We start from the raw sequence: 19,467 nt of genomic DNA on the forward strand, positions 1-19,467 counted from the left end.
CAAAGGGGAAAGGGAGGAAGGGATAAATTAGGAATTTGGGATTAACAGATACACACCACTATGTATAAAATAGATAAACAACAAGGTCCTACTGTAGAGCACAGGGGACTATATTCAATATCTTATAATAAACTATAATGGAAAAGAACATGAAAAAGAATATATATATACATATATGTGTGTATAACTGAATCACTTTGCTGTACACCAGAAACTAACACAACAGTGTAAATCAATTATACTTCAATAAAAAAAAGCCAACAAAAGAGGTCATGTCAGAGAGGGGGTCTGAGAGACCTTTGTGGTAAGGTACCTTTTTGACCACACACACACACACACACACACACACACACTCACACTCACACATTAACAGAGAGAAGAAAAAGGCAACAGGAATTGTACAACTCTAGGGCTGCAAAGAACCTTTAAAATCCTTTAGTAAAACTTGTCCACTTTAAGATCAGAAAATGATGCTCAAGCAGGTTAAGGTCAAGCTCACAGAGACAGAAGGACCACGTGGCCCTCCTGGTCTCCAGCCACGTGCAGCTCCTGCTGATTAGCATCTTGCTCCCAAGGAAAACCCCAGGCCAGAGGGTCTCTGCCCTGGCTCAAGCCAGAGTCACCAGGGGGCTTTACAAAGCTCCTCTGCCCAGACTGCAGCTGGGACCCGGGATGGGGATTGTTCCAGTGTGGGAACCACAGCCCAAGCTGATCTCTACGCATCCCCTCCCACTCTAAGTCCACTTGTCTTCCTGCTGCGGGCTTTCAGGGGTGTTTCATTTACTGTGTGGATGCAGTGATGGAAAGGGCTCTGTGAGGCTGTACAGAAGCCCCGAGAAGCGTCCTCCAGTTTGTCCTTGATATGAGAGGGGCCGAAGTTCTCTAGGGTTTGGCTTCACATGCTTCTGTTCTCTCTTTCTCGGCCCCTAAAAGTCTCTGTGGCAAATATTTCGAGTTACTGAGATGGAAACAAAAAAAGCAAATGTATAAGGAGATCTCCTTAAGTAAAGCCACTAGCTCCGTTGGCAAATTCTTCAGGAATGTGACTGTATTACTGCTCCCTCCACCCAGGACTCCTGTCTCCCATGTGCTCATCATGTTAGCTTTTCTAAATCAGGACTAATTTACCTGAGGTCCTTGCTTGAGGCTCCTATCAAAGTGGGGATGTCAGAAAAGCTCCCCAGATGAGAACAGGGACCCCTTACTTGAAAGGCATGCCATAAAGGGATGAGGGGAGCCCCTGCAGACCACCACATGCGTACAACACCGACAGTAAACCCTAAGGTCAACTTTGGACTTTGGGTGATTATGATGTCAGTATAGGTCCATCCTTGGTAAAAAAAAAAAAAAATGTATCTCTCTAGTGAGTGATGTTGATAATGGGGGAGGCTACACGTGTGAGGGCAGGGTGTATATGGGAAATGGTCAACTAGAGATAAGAAGCATTGGTCAATCTTATTACTTTCAAACTTGATTGCTCTACGTTCCCAGAATTCAAACACACTACACTGGACCAAAGGAAGCCGCTTTTTAAAATCTGCTTACTATTCTGAGTTACACGGTAAAAGTACAAAGTGCTTTGGGTCACAAAGAGTAAATGTTGCACAATGCATCCTCTTATCACTCTATGATTCTGCAATAGATAATGGCCTGAATTTTTGTACCATGCTTAGGTTTGCTATATTTTTTATTATTAGTTGGTCTATGAAATATTTACCTGCATTATCATTTTACATTAATATTTAACAGAATCCCACTAATTGGAAGGGTTATAGTTGTGTGATGGTGCCAGGTAGACAGGTTAACTCATCAGGCCCTTAACGCTTTGTCTTCTTAAGTTAAGGGAGAATAAATCAGCAACATTAGCATCATTTTATAGTAAAGTGTTTTTAATGTGCATTTCCAGAGGACTCTTCTATTCAAATAAGAGTATTCTACCTTATGCACTATTTCTGTAAGCCCATCCATCACAATGCGGGACTAAACAAACGGACTTGGGAGAACAAGGTCACTTAACATTAAAAAAAAAAAAAGACTCCACCCGCTCAAATTGCCTAAGAGAATACGGTTAGGTTTACATCAGCCTTAGGTTCAGTTTAACAAGTTAGAGGTGAGCAAAAATTCTTAGTTGACAAGTTACAGAAAAGCAAAAATTCTTTAGCCAGGAATGGGATTATCTTTTCTTCTTATTCCTCTGGTTCAAGATCTTAAACTAAAATTATTATCTTCAGGGGAGACAAATCAAGAAAAATTGTATTCCCTAAAAGAAGGTTTCTCAGAAAAGAATGGGCCAGTTACAGGAGCCCTGTGCAAGAATTTTTGCTTCCTGGACTAATTTCTAATCAGTCTTTAGTAACTTGCATTATTAACACTGAGTCTAATTTCATTCGGTGTTTAACAAGTGTCTAATGTTGAGTCCATACTTCTGTACCCTCTGTTCATCAGCATGGGAAAGGAGAACAGGGGAGAAATAGGTGGGTTTACTGGGAATTTCGCTAATGAGGCTTGAGCCTCAAGCCCCAGACCCTTTCGAGACCCTGCACTTAATTTTGGTTTTGATATTTTCTTTTCTTAAAGAGCACCCTCAAATTTTATCCACTTCAGGTCACACCAAATATAGATTATTCCTGGGGAGAAATCAAGTCTCTTCCCTCAAGGAGCTGATGGTCCGAGAATGTCAGCACCCCTTTTTCTCCCACCCCCTCCATAACCCTTGCCCCCTCACCTCTCCTAAATCAACGCTTCCTCAGGCACTGTTTGCCCAAGATTCACCTGGGATGGTGCTGCCGACACAGTCACAGGCATATCACGATTCTGATGCAGATTTCAGGTAAGTCCTGCTAATCTCCCTCTGGGGATGAAGCATGGCACTGATATTTCTGCCTCAGTTTCCCTAACTTTCCATGCACTTTCTAGAGAGTGGCCAGAGTCATACCGTGCAAATCATAATACCATGCAATTCGGCAATATTTCTTGGATGAATGCAAACAATAATTAGTTCCTCATTCAAAGTCATTACCACAGTATAAAATCCAAACTCCCCGGCACACTGGCCTTCAGGCAGCTCCAGGTCCACCCTCCTTCTGCCACTTCTCCTTTACCCCCAGTGTCCCTATGATTCTGAAATGCTCCCAGGCACCCTTAATGTAATGGCCTGTCGTGCTTTTAGGCCTCCCAACTGGTGGCCTCCTTTACCCACCATGACCCTCACTCCCCCTCGTCAGCACACACAACTACACAGCATGGCTTCTGGGTAGCTTGATTTGACCCCTCTCTGACCCCACACCCCCCTTCTCCAGGCAGATTTAGGCATCCCTACTTCTAAGCATCCTTGGCACCTGCTAAGCATGTGCATTAAAGTACTCCTCACGCTGGGCTGTCATTGCCTCCTGGCCATTCTTCTCCTGTTGGGAAATTCTGAAGGGCAGGATCTGTATCTTTTTATCTCTATATCCAGGGCCCTTATTATGGACCACAGTGCCTGGCCCATGATAGATGATCAATTAAGAAACATTTTTTTTAAATGTAGAGAGAAATTAAAGAAATTAGATAACAAACAACAGGATAATATCAACAAGTAGACAACTTCTGTATACATTGCTATTTTTTTCATTATCAAGTAATATGAAGTACCTCCATGTGCACGGATTTATACTAGCCTCTATGCAAAGGTTTACCCTAAAAGGCAACCTTTACCAGCACATAGGGGCACATTTCACTCACACAAAAAAAAAGTGTGGTCACCCAAGGGAGCAAAGAATTGATAAGGTATTCAAGAGCCTCTCCCCTCAGAGTTAACTACTTGGAATCTCTAGACTGGAACCATGACCTCCGCTCCTCAGAAGCTGGAGTTGCAAGTCTTGGGTTCTAATCCAAAGCCACCACTTCCACGCCTGACAAGCTGTGTAACACCTGCAAGCTTCTGTTTCCTTATTAAAAAGGAGAAAATAGTACAGACTTCACAGACTGTAGGCTTTGATCCTAAGGATCGAATTAAGTAATTTGCATGAAGCCGTTCATTGGTTCTGTGCCTGACACCCAGTAAACACCCAGCAAGTGGTATTTGTTGTTATTTCCAGTGCTTACAAAGTTGAGCTGACTCCCAATGTTTAATATGATTCCTGGTCCTTCTTATTACAGAGCAACACCCAGCTATATGTAGTTCTTGTACAGATCGCAGGTTACAACTGGCTTCTGATGTGGCTGTCCTTTCACGGCTACAAGGGGCTGAGTCTTTGGAGGGTGGAAATTTCTAGTTTCAACTACTTAGGGGAGTATATGGGTCCTCTGGGAGAGAAATCAGGCCAAGCATGGAATGTCCCCAGGTCCTGGCTCACAGGCAGGTCTCCTATATCCTCCTGGCCTCCACTTTGGGGTCTGGGGCTTCCAGAAGCCTCAAATCTTTGAGCACCTCTGGATGCTACAGGAAAGGGAGAGATGGCTGTTCTCTTCATCTTTTTTTTTTCCCATTAGTTATCTCTGAGCTATGATTAGACATTCTAGCCTTGTCCCAGACTTGCTCCAGTGTGGAGTTGCCGTTGCTTGCTTTGGGGCCTGAGCACTGAAGAGAGTGAACAGCAGCCCCCCTGAGGCCAGGGAGGTGATGACAGCAGTAATAAGTGAACAACTCCACACAAGGCGAAGGTGATCCTTGGAGGAGGAGAGCCTCCCCAGCTGCCAGCCTCGGAGGGTCTGACTTGGCACTGCCTAAGGAGCACATCTGGGCATCAAGCATAAAAGCAGCAAGCCGCTTACCTCCTCAAAAGCATTGCTGCCTGCCACCACGATATTTGGCCTGAAATTGTCCATTTTCACTTTCTTCTCCAGCCTGGTATTCAGATCTTCCAGAGAGGCTTCTGAGAGGATCATAATGGGGCCGCAGTCCGGGTAGGCCACCTGTGCCAAGGACACAGCACCATCATGCCTCGCTGCCCGTGGAATGGCTCAGACCAACTGCACAACTGAGCAAAACCCAGAAGCAAAACCACCTGAGCGCAGAAGGGGAGAGCGGTGTTCAGGAAGGATAGGTGACCCTGAGGGCTTGGAAACGGCCAGGTCAGGGTTCCTGCCCACCCTGGACGCAGGTGGGGCTCCCCAGCCACACACCGAAGGCAGCAGCCAGACTCAGGTCCAATGTTACCCTCCAGCCACATCTCTTGTTCTTCCCCCAGGCGCCCAGCAGTGAGCCCCTTGCCACATCACCAACACCACCGGACAGGGCAAGGGTCTCCTGCCAATCAGCTGTACTCTAGCCATGATTTCCTTCATCAACACCGTGCACTCACATGCATTTATTAAGCACCAACTGTATATTAGGCACTGTTCTAGGTGGGGAAATAGCACTGAACACAGCAGATAAAAACCCCTGCATTCAAGGAAATTTTCGTCCAGGGATCATGAGGAGAGACTCCCCGAGGTGCATTTTGAATCTCATCTCACGGCAGAATGAAAGGCTTTGGTTTGGGGGCTGTAGCTGACACAGGAGGAGGTGACTTCTCGGCCCTGGAAACAACCACACCCCACTGGCTGCGAAGGGAGGACTTGGAGAAAGTCTGCTTCTGTGCTTTTAGGAAACCTGAATTTAGTCCCAATCAAACTTCACTTTTGCCTCCCAGCCCATCCTCTCCTGAGTCCCCATCTGCCCGGGAGTCACCCCTGACTTCTCTCTCCACAGCTCCTCCCATATTCCATCCTCCACGTATCCTGGAGAGCCCACCAGGCTCTCACCCACTTCCCTCTCCATCCCTGACACCTGCCCAGGGATCACGCTCAGTACCACTCCCCTGGACCATCACTGCACTTTCCTAACTGAGGCCCCAAGAGAGGCTCTTTGTGGGCCCAGAAGGAAGCCAGAAGTGAAGGGCAGCTCTCTGCAAGCTCACCTGGTAATTCTGGACAACAGAAGGGAAAATTTTGCTCGATGGTCTTCCCTTCATGTTCTTTTCAAACTGAACCAGCCTGAAAGCTTCTGTTTTCAGGAAGTTGGTGAACCACTGAGCAGCCTCGTTACCACAATCCCTGCCCTGGATGTCAAGACCAAACACCCTGGAAGGGTCACAGAGAGCAGTGGGGTTACTTTCTTCATCAACACACTGAGTGATGGCGTCAAGAGGGAACAGCTGTGCTGCTGGGACCTGACTCTCCCAGAAGACCAGTAAGTGGTCTGTGGGCCAAAGCTGGGCAGAAACAAAGGGGGAGGGAGCAGGGAAGAGCTTGTCAAACCCTAATAGGCTTGTAACTCACACAGATCTCGTTGAAATGCAGATTCTGGTTCAGGAGGTTGGGCTGGAGCCTGAGGTTCTGCATTCCTAACAAGCTTCAGGATGCCTAGGCTGCTGGTCCACGGACCACACTTTGAGTAGCAAGGATTTAGGATACTTTCAGAAGGGGAGAAGAACAGTGGTGTGGTAAAGGCACCCTGAGCTTGGAGTCTGACAAGACCCGGTTAAAACTGGAACTCTGCCATCTCTAGTCTGTGACTTTTAGCAAATCATTAAACTCCTCTGACCTTCTGCCTCCAGTTGTAAATTGGAGATAATAATATACCACCTGCCTCACACGGTGGACACAGATTCCACCAGATAACAAAATGGTCTTCAAGGATTTTTTGCTTGAGTGCCCCCAAAAGATAAAAGCTATGTACCCCTCACAGAATTGCAAGTTGGCATGTCAACTTTTTTCTTTTTTTTAAGTTGAAATATAGTTGATTGACAATATTGTGTTAGTTTCAGATGTACAGCAAGTGATTCCATTTTATATATACTTTTTCAGACTATTTTCCATTCTAGTTTATACAAAATTTTTTTTTAAGATTTATTATTTATTTATTTATTTAATTTATTTTTTTATTTTTGGCTGAGTCAGGTCTTAGTTGCGTTGTGGTGCGCGCTACTCTCTAGTTGTGGCACGCAGGCGCCAGCACGCATGAGCTCAGTAGATGTGGCACGTGGGCTTAGTTGCCCTGTGGCCTGTGGGATCTTAGTTCCCTGACCAGGGATCGAACCCGAGTCCCCTGCATTGTAAGGCGGATTCTTTACCACTGGACCACAAGGGAAGTCCCTATACAAGATACTGAATATAGTTCCCTGTGCTGTACAGTAAATCCTTGTCGCTTATCGATTTTACATACCGTAGTTTGTATCTATTAATCCCACGCTCCTAATTTTTCCCTCTCCCCCTCACTTTCCCCTTTGGTAACAATGTTTGTTTTCTATGTCTGTGAATCTGTTTCTGTTTTGTATATAGATTCCTTTGTATTATTTTTTAGATTTCACACATACGTGTTAGCATATAATATTTGTCTTTCTGTCTGACTTACTTCACTTAGTATGATATTCTCTAGGTCTGTCCATGTTTTTTATAAGTTTAATTTGTTATGAAAGATTAAATTTCCATTGAATTATAAATATTAACATTTAAAATAAGATTATATCATAATTTATATACAATGTCTTAATATTATAAATATACATAAATTATATTAAATAAAATAAAATTATGCTTTTAAAAGCATGCAATGGAATCCAAATGCCAGGCTACTTTGATATCTATTTTTAAAAACAATCTATTTTTAAAAATAAATGATTAAGGGTTTCTTTTATGGTCCACATTTTAAAAATTATTTTTAACTTTTTCCCCAGTTTTATTGAGACATAATTGACATACGTAAGTTTGGGGTGTAAAGCGTAACGCCTTGACTTCCATATACTGTGAAATGATTACAAGTTCAGTTAGCAGTCATCATCTCATTTTTTTTTAAGTTTTATTTCCTTATAATGAGAACTCTAAGGATCCACTGTGTTAATAGATGGAATGGAAGAAGTTGAGTTATAATAATTTCACTCATCCTTTGAACCTTTCTGTGATCTTTGGCACTTAATAATCATTCATCAAAAAGTGTTTTTTAATAATTTATCAGCAAATTTGATTAGAGGCTCCTTGAACCGCTGTCTTGTAGAATGACTTTACCCCACTTTGTAGAATGACTTTACCACTGTCTTGTAGAATGACTTTACCCCATCACTGGAGACACTCTCCTTTATCAACACCAGTATATTTTATTGTTTGGGCCCCATAGGTTTTCCCCTCCCAGAGCAGTGCTCCCTACTAAGACATGGGGTGGGCAAGCCTTTCATCTGTACAAAGGGGAGGTGGAGAAGAGAACTTGCCCCCTGCAGCTAAGATCACTGTTGGAGGGAGAACCTATGGGATTTGAGGATCTGGAAATTGATTCCCTTACCTGCCCTCAGGTAACACAGGAAGCGTTTGCACCTCTCTGTGTGAGTGCTTCTCCCAGCTTGAAGGCTCCTGGGGTGATGTATGTGAGGGTATGTATGTGATGTATGTGAGGGTATGTATGTGATGTATGTGATGTATGTGAGGGTATGTATGTGATGTATGTGATGTATGTGAGGGTATGTATGTGATGTATGTGATGTATGTGAGGGTATGTATGTGATGTATGTGATGTATGTGATGTATGTGAGGGTATGTATGTGATGTATGTGATGTATGTGATGTATGTGAGGGTATGTATGTGATGTATGTGAGGGTATGTATGTGATGTATGTGATGTATGTGAGGGTATGTATGTGATGTATGTGATGTATGTGAGGGAATCCCAGAGAGGCTCAGGAATCAACCCTGCGCTCCCCGAGGCCCACAGTCCTGGTCTGACTGCTACACACGCCTCATTCTCTGACAACCTAGCTCACCTACTGTCAAATCTCCGTGCTGTTTTTCTGATGTTTCTTGGCCTTTTCCTTCTCTGTAAACCCCCTTCTTGGAGCTGCTGTTGGCCTCGGTCCCCCTGCCGTCTCATGGTCCTCTCTCTCAGAGCCTTCAGCCTTTCCCCTAAAACTCTCCTCAACCCACCAGTCTACTGTTTCACACAGATCTGATCCCACCATTCACCAGCTCCTTAAGTATCTGTTTCTGGGCTGAGCACTTCCCTCAACCCCTTCACCACAGCCCTTGTGTATAAGTGCACACACTTCTACCCTCAGCTTCCATCCACTCAGATAAGCTTAGTGTGGGCACTTTGAAAAGTAGAAAGCATCCAGTGGGGCAAGGGAAAACTGATTATCCAGTGTCCCTTCCCACTCCTGAAACTTATCCCTCCCCTAATCCTTCCTCCCTCCCACCCCTGCAGCAGACTCTATCTATCCCTTTGCCATTCCACCTTCTTCAATTCTCTCAGAATTTGGGAATTCCCTGGCAGTCCAGTGGTTAGGACTCAGCACTTTCACTGCCGTGGGCCCAGGTTCAATCCCTGGTCAGGGAACTAAGATGTCATAAGCCATGCGATGTGGCCAAAAAAGAAAAAAAAGTTCTCTCAGAATTTTATGCAAAGTCTACTTTCTTCCACATTCTGATACAAAATGTTCTATCATCAACACCCCATAGAAAAAAACTGAATCTCCATGTGTGAGTACAATAGAACTAACATTAGTTAGTAATCTACTAAGTCATAAAGCAAAATAACTTACTAAAAATACTTAAGAAGACATAAAAGGTTGAATGGATTTTTATAAAGAAAATCCAGGCAGTTTTACTGGAAATTTCCACCAATGATCAAAGAATAAATACTACCAAACATAAACAGAAAAAATTTTTTAATTGTCATCTAAAATAGGAACAAAAAGATAAGATGTCTAGGACTGAATCTAACAAAAGATGTGCAATTCTATTATAGAGAAAATTGTAAAACTTTTTTTTAAATTTTTTAATTTAATTTTATTTTTTTATACAGCAGGTTCTTATTAGTTATCTATTTTATACATATTAGTGTTTATATGTCAATCCCAATCTCCCAATTCATCCCACCACCACCCCACCCTGCCCCGCTTTCCCCATTGGTGTCCATACGTTTGTTCTCTACATCTGTGTCTCTATTTCTGCCTTGCAAACTGGTTCATCGGTACCATTTTTCTATATTCCACATATATATGTTAATATTTGATATTTGTTTTCCTCTTTCTGACTTACTTCACTCTGTATGACACTCTCTAGGTCCATCCACATCTCTACAAATGACCCAATTTCATTCCTTTTTATGGCTGAATAATATTCCATTGTATATATGTACCACATCTTCTTTATCCATTCATCTGTTGATGGACACTTAGGTTGCTTCCATGTCCTGGCTATTGTAAATAGTGCTGCAATGAACATTGGGGTACTTGTGTCTTTTTGAATTTTGGTTTTCTCTGGGTATATGCCCAGTAGTGGGATTGCTGGATCATATGGTAGTTCTATTGTTAGTTTTTTAAGGAACCTCCATACTGTTCTCCATAGTGGCTCTAGCAATTTACATTCCCACCAACAGTGCAAGAGGTGTCCCTTTTCTCCACACCCTCTCCAGCATTTGTTGTCTGTAGATTTTCTGATGATGCCCATTCTTATGGCTGTGAGGTGATACCTCATTGTAGTTTTGATTTGCATTTCTCTAATAATTAGTGATGTTGAGCAGCTTTTCATGTGCCTGTTGGCCATCTGTATGTTTTCTTTGGAGAAATGTCTATTTAGGTCTTCTGCCCATTTTTTGATTGGGTATAAAACTTTTTAAAGAAGTAAAATAAGATATAAATAAGTGGGTAGGGGCTCCCCTGGTGGCACAGTGGTTAAGAATCCACCTGCCAATGCAGGGGACATGGGTTCGATCCCTGGTCCGGGAAGATCCCACATGCCACGGAGCAACTAAGCCCGTGCGCCACAACTACTGAGCCTGTTTTCTAGAGCCTGCAAGCCCCAACTACTGAACCTGCGTGCTACAACTACTGAAGCCCACGCACCCAGAGCCCATGCTCCGCAACAAGAGAAGCTACCACAATGAGCAGCCCACGCACTGCAACAAAGTGTAGCCCCCACTCGCTGCAATTAGAGAAAGCTCATGCACAGCAATGAAGACCTAACACAGCCAAAATAAATAAATTAAATAAATTTAAAAGTTCCTGTCTGAAACAGTTTAAGGTAAAAACTTGCAACTGTGTGGGCCACTTCTATCTGAAACTAAGATGTTTCTTCCTAACAAGCTGAAAACGGTTTCAATAAAAAGCTTGAAAAAAAAAAAAAAAGAAACGAAAAGCCTACAATTCAGTAAATTAGTCATTTAAAAAAAAAAGATATAAATAGAGACATCGCTGGTGGCACAGTGGATAAGAATCCAACTGCAAATGTGGGGGACACAGGTTCGATCCCTGGTCTGGGAAGATCCCACATGCCGTGGAGCAACTAAACCCATGCACCACAAATACTGAGTCTGCGCTCTAGAGCCCGCGAGCCACAACTACTGAACCTGGGTGCTACAACTACTGAAGCCTGCACACCCAGAGGCCATGCTCCGCAACAAGAGAAGCCACCACAATGAGAAGCCTGCGCACCGCAACAAAGAGTAGCCCCCGCTCGCCGCAACTAGAGAAAGCCCGCGCGCAGCAACAAAGACCCAATGCAGCCAAATAAATAAATAAATAAATAAATGGGGGAAAAAATATAAATAAGTGGGGAAAGATAACACATTCATGGATAAGGAGGCTCTATGCAATAAAGATGATATCAACTATGTAAGCACTAACATTTATTTAAGTGCCTGAGATGAACCAGGCACAGTTGAAATAAATAAATAAATATATGAATTCATTTCAATTTTCTCTAATTGAGCCTCAAGTTCAATTCAATACAATTCCAATCAGGTGGAACACAATCTCCAATCAGGAGATACAGGTGGTAACATCTCCACTAATGCCCTTGCCTGCCTGGCAATTCTGAAAGGAAGTCCATCCTACTTGAATAAAAGGAGACAAACCCTAAAGACTGGCCCTTTGTATCCTCTCTATATTTGTATTAATCATGACTTTTTACTTTTTATATTTTTGATGCTTTGACATCTTGGGACTTGGTGATGCTGAAGGAACTACACCTCCCAGGGCTAGTCAATTCCTAGAGATAGTAAAACACTAGGCTTTCATAGGCAAACCAGCCAATCCAGAGCCCTCACCCCAACGACCTCATCCGTTGTGCTTTTATACTCTGGCCACTGTCCCCTGCTCTAATCACCCAGGACCAGGTACCAGACAACTAGGGACAGCCCCTCTGCCCCAGAGCCAATTTTCCCAGAGCCTGTAGAAATCAGAATAAAGACTCGTGCTCACATTTTCCCCTACCCTCTCTGTCTCCTGACCGACCTGGTATTTCCCCATGTGGCCCTGCATGGTATAAGCCTCCTGTTTCTAGGGATCTGTGAATATAAAAAACTTCTTTCTTCATGACAGTCATTTCTGTATCTGCATGTCTTGCCATATCTGATGAAAGCAAATCTAAATATCCTTAATGCAATATTCTGCTTTACCCACTCATACCTGACCACTGGCTTGATCCCAACATAGACTAGACTTCTCTTAAATATTTCCTTTACCAGTCTCATCATCTAGCATGCAAAGCATAGCAAGGCAGAATACAGGGTGGAGCCTAAAGGGAAATCAGTTGTCACAGATCCCCAGAGGCCCCCAAGCAGAGCACCTGCAGTCATGGATCTTGTTTGAAGAACGTGGTTTGCTCGGCAAAACCAGTTGGTCCATGCCTGGTGCCCTGAGGATAAGGCAATCATCCTCATAGGTAGTGGAGACCAGCACGAGGCGAGGTTCCTGCCGGGCAGTCACCATGTGTCCATCTTCCTTAATCACCAGCCAAAACCTGCCAAGAAACAAACAAGGGCACACTCAGAAAATCTTCTACCACCCTCTCCATAGCCTCCCTCTAGCTTTCTATTTCATCAAAACCCTCCCTCTGCCCCAACTCAGGACCCAACAATTTTTTCCAGACAGTATCCAGGTCTAGCCAAATTTTGGGGGTCCAAAATTCTTTGGCTGTTTGGTACAAACAGCCCTGGGAAAGAACATCTGGCTAATGTATGAAAATCCCCAGTCCTGAAAATCCTTCTGGTGAGGCTGGTGTAGGGACCTTCTCAACTCCTGGGGCAACTACTTTGCTTACTTTGGGTCTTTGCTTTGGTCAGAGACTTCCCTGAGCCTGTCTCTGGTTGAAGCGGAATGTCTTCCAGGTCTTTTTGCTGTGGAACAAGATGGGGTTGACCGACTAATGGCCCAAGCAGACTGAAACCCTAGAGAAAGGTCTTGAATGTTTGTGACTCCAGCGGTTGCAATCCAGCCTCTGCTGGGTTTAAGTTGCTGGGGCATGTGGGCCCTGATCGGGAAACCCCTAAACAGCCTTTCTTCTTCATACACACATTAAAACTTATATAATGTTATAAGCCAATGTTACCTCCATTAAAAAAAAAAGAAAATATATCTATACAATGGAATGTCATTCAACCGTAAAAAAGAAGGAAATCCTGCAATTTGTGACAACACAGATGAAACTTGAGGGCGTTATAATAAGAGAAATAAGTCAGACAGAGAAAGACAAATACTGTATGATCTCATTTGTAAGTGAAATATAAAAAGGGGGGAACTGCTAGAAACAGAGAGTAGATTGGTGGTTGCCAGGAGTTGGAGGTGGAGGAAATGGGTGAAGGTGGTCAAAGAGCAAAAAGAGGTTCTAAGAGGAAAAAGTTCCGGAGATGTAGTGTACATTATGGCAACTATAGTTAATAATACTGTACGGCAGGGGTCCCCAACCCCCGGGCCGTGGGCTGGTACTAGTCTGTGGCCTGTTGGGAACCAGGCTGCACAGCAGGGTGTGAGTGGCAGGCGAGTGAGTGAAGCTTCACCTGCGGCTCCCCATTGCTTCCCATCGCTCCCATCACTCCCCATCGCTCCCCGTGGACCGCATTACCGCCCGAACCATCCCCCACCCCCACCCCCACCCCCGTCAGTGGAAAAACTGTCGTCCACGAAACCGGTCCCTGGTGCCAAAAAGGTTGGGAACCGCTGCTGTATGGTCTACTTGCAAGTTGCTAAGAGAGAAAAGTCTCAAATGCTCTCATCATAACAACAACAACAAAGCGGAAATTACGCGAGGTGAAGGATGTGATCACTAACCTTATCATGGGAGTCATTTCACAATATATATGTGTATCAAATCATCACATTGTACACCTGAAACTCACACAATGTTATATGTCAATTATATCTCAATAGAGCTGGAGAAGAGGGGCTTCCCTGGTGGTGCAGTGGTTGGGAATCTGCCTGCCAGCGCAGGGGACACGGGTTCGAGCCCTGGCCTGGGACGATCCCGCGTGCCGCGGAGCGGCTGGGCCCGTGAGCCACAATTGCTGAGCCTGCGCGTCTGGAGCCTGTGCCCCGCAACGGGAGGGGCCACGATAGTGAGAGGCCCGCGCACCGCGATGAAGAGTGGCCCCCGCTTGCCACAACTGGAGAAAGCCCTCGCACAGAAACGAAGACCCAACACAGCCATAAATAAATAAATAAACAAATACTTAAAAAACAAAACAAAAAAAACTCCATAGTGTTTAAAAAAAAAAAAAAAGCTGGAGAAGAAAAAAATTCATGCAAATCACGTGTTAGATAGGAACTCCATTCACCTTCTAGAGAGCACCTCCCTCCGCCCCCGTTCTAGGCTCAGCTTTCACACGCTGTGTATCACATCCAAGGGGACAGTGGGGTGTGGGGTGAGCTGAAGAATGGAATGGGAGGCCGACCTGGTTAGGTTGGCTATGCTCTTATCGATAGTAGAGCATGTCTTTGGGGTGACACCGCACAAATGATTTGATGACTAAAAAAGAAAAATGTGCCACCCCTAGGGGAAATGAGTTTCAACATCACTATTTTAGACAGAGCGAGTGCAGTGGGTGAGGAACTCTGCGGGCTCTGATGAGTGAGCCACCACTGAACGCTGGGGCCTCCCACATGTGAGCAGGATAAAAAGGACAGCCACTTCCAGAAGGAGGGAGACATTTCAAACTATGACTGGAGTCAGATGGAATGCTCACCATAACCTGGTGAGGACACCCGCTATCATCACAGCGCAGGGAACCAGGTCTAAGCCATCCCCTGACCCTGGCAGGTAATCCGCCCTCTGGAACCTCCCCGTCAGACACCTATCCCTGTCCAGCTTCTGGATAACTGCCCTCCCCTGCAGCCAAGCCAGCAGACAGGGGCTGGGTCCTGAGCCCTGCTCACTGGCGTGTGCGTTGGTGCGAGGGTACAGCGGCGGGATGGTGAGAGTGCAAAGGCATTTTAGGAACCGCCGTGGCTACTCTTCCCAGGAGCTGAGGATGCTGGGCAGTCGTAGGTCTCCGACCCTCTGAGGAGGCCACCTTTTTCTTTCTAGGGATCTTTGGTTCCCAGGGTTCTCTAGCCCGTTCACCTACTGGGTGAGGGTGGGTTCTGTGACCAGGGATTTCCTGTCTACTTTGTTACAGCCTTATTCCCTCAGGCCTGGGCCCTGTTCCTTATTTCCAGCCTCATCCTTGGGTGCAGAGTCCTGGATGACCCCGTTCTGATGAACTCCACCAAAGCCTGCACTTGAACTTCCAACATGGCCCGTCTGCCTCTGAGACAAGGCTCGCCCTGAGAGCTGCACATGACCAGACACATGTCCAGACAGGAGTCGCCCCCCGCCATGGCCCATTATTTCCAACAGTCAGCCCCATCCCTGGGCTGAGTCTTCTCACCTGCCATCCATCCCCCAACTTTAGCCCTTCACTCTGGCTCTCAAGTCACGCCCCCAGCTCCTGCCTGTTGTATACTCACCTGGGGGTTAAGCCCTGGGACGTAGCAGAAGTGGTGGCTAGAGGTTCTGTGCTTATCCTGCAATGGAAGGGGCAAGTGGCAACTTGCAAGCAGCCCAACACTGCGGTAGGACGAAGACCACAATAAAAGATGCAAAGGTGCCATCGGCAACATACCCCAGCCAGCCACCCCCATCACCCTGTAACCGGGGTGATGATATTTTTCACCTCTTGCACACAAATGATGCCCAGGGAATGAATAATGACCTTTGTTCTGCCCGATCTGAAAGAAAGGGTATGTCTGGAGTGTGGATTTTTTCACGACCCATTTTTTTCTCGTCTGCAACCCTGAAAACCAGCACCTTCGTTTTACACAGAAAACATGAGTATGTGGCTTGAAGAGCAGTGCAGAGACCAGAGCTCAGAGTCTCCAAAAGAACAGCAATGCCCTGAACAACCAACAGCCGTGTTCAGGAGGCAGAGTCCAAGACAGCTGGAAAGTCTCATTTCTAAACTGGCAAACTGGCCTGGGAAGTAGGAATGACTGAGCTGGAAAAGGGGGGAAAACAGGAGCCCTACCACAGAGAGCTGGAGGGTAAGGGCAGGAGGGAATGACACTTGGGATAATAAACTTAGCAGACTCATGTCTCCAAGAGGTAATAGTCTATGCAGAAGAAATGAAGGGCTGGGTTTATCAACGGGCAAGTCATACATGGTTGCTGCGGAGAGTGAGGGTTTACAAGGTCAAGGTGGGCAGTCATGCCCTCCCAGCATCTGTACCAATCAGCCAGTGTTAGCCTTCTGCTGGATGGACTTGAAACGAGCTCAAAGCTCAGAGCTCTCAGGCCAAGCATTTGCACAAATATGCTAAAGGCTTTGAGCAAAATCGCTCTAGAAATTTAAGGCACAGAGCCCTTAGAGAGGAAGCTCTCGGCTTCTTAGAACAGTTCCAAAGACACAGATTCAAATTGGAAATAAATAAAGGCAGGCTTTTCCTGCATTCTAGACTATTTGTAGTTTTGTGATTGAACTCTCAAGTTGAGAGAATAACAGCATTTAGCAGAGTTCTTTCCAGCTTGCTTTCGAGTTTCAGTTATCCTTTAATAAATAAAATCTAGATTTGATAGGGTCTTGGAGATCATCAAGTTCAACCTCTTTTGCAAATGAAAAGAAAAATGAGGCTCAGAGAGGTTAAGTGACTTTGCCTGAGGTCTCCTGATCCTCGGCACAATCCTTGCCCTTGTAAATCACATGCTGGTTTTACAGGAGGGCCGTGAGTGCTGCACTCAGAGATCTGAGTTCAAATCCCTCCAGCACATAATGGTCTTGTGATCCTGGGTGAGATACTCATTCTTTCTGATACTGTTACCTTATTTGCAAAGTGGACACAATACCTAGCCCACAGGATTGTTTTGAGGCTTAAATTACATCATCTGTTGAAAGAACTTAGTTAAGCATCTGCTGCATATGAACCATTGAATAAAAGTTTATTCCATTGTTTTTCCCCACCTCATCCCAGTCTCCATACCACACCACCCCATCCCAAGCATTTATTGTTCAAAACAAGGGAAAGTTGATACAGTTCCATCTATTTTCAGATGCCCACAGAAGCAGAAAAGCAAAGGACAAATATTTTCTTTCCATGGAAGCAAGAGTCACAGCAAAGTAGTGGCAATGAGCAGTGGGAAAGAAATAGTTATTCTGATGAAAAGAGGAAACACAGATAAGAACTGAATCTCTCTGTGAAATAACCTCAGTCCTTCACGTGAGGAAGGAAGGAGCACAAGTCCATTTTCTCTGGGTGTGCATCCTGAGAATTTACCTCTTCACTCTGCCTGAGGTCTTCCCAGCAGTCAGAAGGCTTTTCGAAGCCTTCACACTTGAATAGGCTTGAAAAATGCTCTTATTCTTAGTGGTCACAGAGAAAACCCTCTCCTGATAGCATCAGAATCACCTGGGGAGATTTAAACATCCCCACATGAGTTTGCTTCACTCTTGGTGATTCTGAGTCCGTAGGTCTGGGATGGGAATCTCAGGAAATTATAGTCTTAAAAAACTCTCCAGGATCAGAAATCTGAGGTGAAAGGGGATGGAAAATGCCCCATGAGTTACATGGTCTGCACACACAACAGTTCTCTACAACAAGCTGAAGTTTTTCAGTGCCGTGGGAGCCCACATTTCTTTAAGAGGACAGCAGTGTCCAGAGAAGAGAGAATACACGTGTCCTGGAGTGAACTCAGGACAGCAAACAGCCTGTCTAGAAGGCTTCCTGAATGACCAATTTGCAAACCTCCCTCCCCCTAGACACAGGACCACAGCTAATCCATCCAAGCCAAACAGGAAAGCATCTTCATCCTAAGGAAGCAAAGAAGGAGGTTCTGTTCTTCCTTGTTCACTCTTTTTAGGATTTAACATCCTTCTCTGTCAAGAGTGCTTTCCGGATATCCAGCTGCACCATTCTGTGTCCATGTGTCCCCTCCAGGGAGGGGCAGAGGCTTTGTAACAGAGCAGGACTCTCTGAGGCCTTCCCAGGACAGGCCCTTCCCCCATACCCTCTGCTTTAGCTCCTCTCTGAAGTACCTAGATAACAGTATTTGATGCACATTTCCTGAATGGTTTTACAGATGTGACAACCCCCCATCATATGGAAGATGTTAATTACTTGATGACCTGAAGCGCATAGCCCCAGGCCTCCTGGAGCCTAAGGAATGATGATGTTAACCCCTGTGACACCGTCCTCTTACCTCACCATCAGCCAGTTGGAGAATTGTGCACGAGCTGATCACATACCCTGTGACACCCCCCTCGCTCACCTGGCTTTTAAAAATGCTTTGCCGAAACCTTTCAGGGAGCTCTGGGTCTTGGGGGGTCTGAGCCACCCGTCTCCTTGCACAGACTTGCAATGAACCTTTCTCTGCTCCAAACTCCAACCTTTCGGTTTGTTTGGCCTCACTGTGTCTTCGGGCACAGGAACTTGCGCTAACATCTTGCCTCCACTACCTTTCCAAATCTGCACCAGACACGAACTTCACCTTTCCAGCTTCAGGATCAAAGGCAGAGGATCCAACAAGCAGCCCAGCACACGCACGTGGCAAACGTCTCTTCTCCTACCCTGGGACAGGCCCCAGCTCCCCCGCCCCACTCCCTCCCTCCCCAGCAGGTCCTGCGCTGTCGCCGCGCCCGGCCCTACCTGTCCCGCAAGTGACCGCTGCGCAGCCCCAGGGCCGTGCACTCAGCCGCCTTCACCGACACCCCCTTGCAGGACTTGACGGGGTAGATCCAGAGCTCTGCCACGGTGCCCACCTGCTGCAGCCGCCGGCGCCGCCCGGGCCGCGCGCGACGCCAGGCCACGGCCCCCAGCGCCACCGCGGCCAGTCCCAGCGCGGCGACCCCGAGCCAGCGGGGCCGGGGCTGCGGCGCGGGGAGGCCCAGGCGGGCCAGCGCGGACGAGCCGGCGGCGCCCATGACCCAGCGATCGCGGGCGCGGGTCTGAGCGCGGACTCGGCAGCGATTGGCGTGGGGAGGGCGCCCGGGCGCTCAAGGCTGCAGGCGAGCGGGAGGAGCCAGAGTTGGCCCAGGCACCGGCCCTGACACCCTTTCCGCGCGCCGAAAGGACTGGCTGTGCGCAGGGAGGGGACGCTTAACTGGGCGCCAAGGGCCAGGCGCTAACCGAGAGAAGCGAGGCCGAGAGCGAACTGGGGTGCTCAGGTGCCCTTGGGGGCGGTTCCGGAGGCCCCACACCAGAGGCCTGGCTGCCCACTTTCTCTGGAACGGTCACTTTCGCCTTCCTTCTCCCTCTTCCCGGGGCCCTGCGACTC

General features: G+C 46.3%; 1 protein-coding gene across 1 annotated transcript in view; it reads right to left on the bottom strand.

Moving 5' to 3' along the window:
• Positions 1-19,467, bottom strand: part of MTARC2 (mitochondrial amidoxime reducing component 2) — a 32,430-nt gene extending 12,963 nt beyond the window's left edge. Inside the window, exons 1-4 of the mRNA XM_036831002.1 lie at positions 18,840-19,467; positions 12,517-12,690; positions 5,883-6,045; positions 4,756-4,896 (exon numbers count right to left, since the gene is read on the bottom strand). Of these exons, the coding sequence (XP_036686897.1) occupies positions 4,756-4,896; positions 5,883-6,045; positions 12,517-12,690; positions 18,840-19,114 (753 nt within the window). The 5' untranslated portion in view covers positions 19,115-19,467. The remainder of the gene's footprint in view (positions 1-4,755; positions 4,897-5,882; positions 6,046-12,516; positions 12,691-18,839) is intronic.

Source organism: Balaenoptera musculus, chromosome 1 (genome assembly GCF_009873245.2).
Source record: "Balaenoptera musculus isolate JJ_BM4_2016_0621 chromosome 1, mBalMus1.pri.v3, whole genome shotgun sequence".
NCBI classification, from domain to species: domain Eukaryota; kingdom Metazoa; phylum Chordata; class Mammalia; order Artiodactyla; family Balaenopteridae; genus Balaenoptera; species Balaenoptera musculus.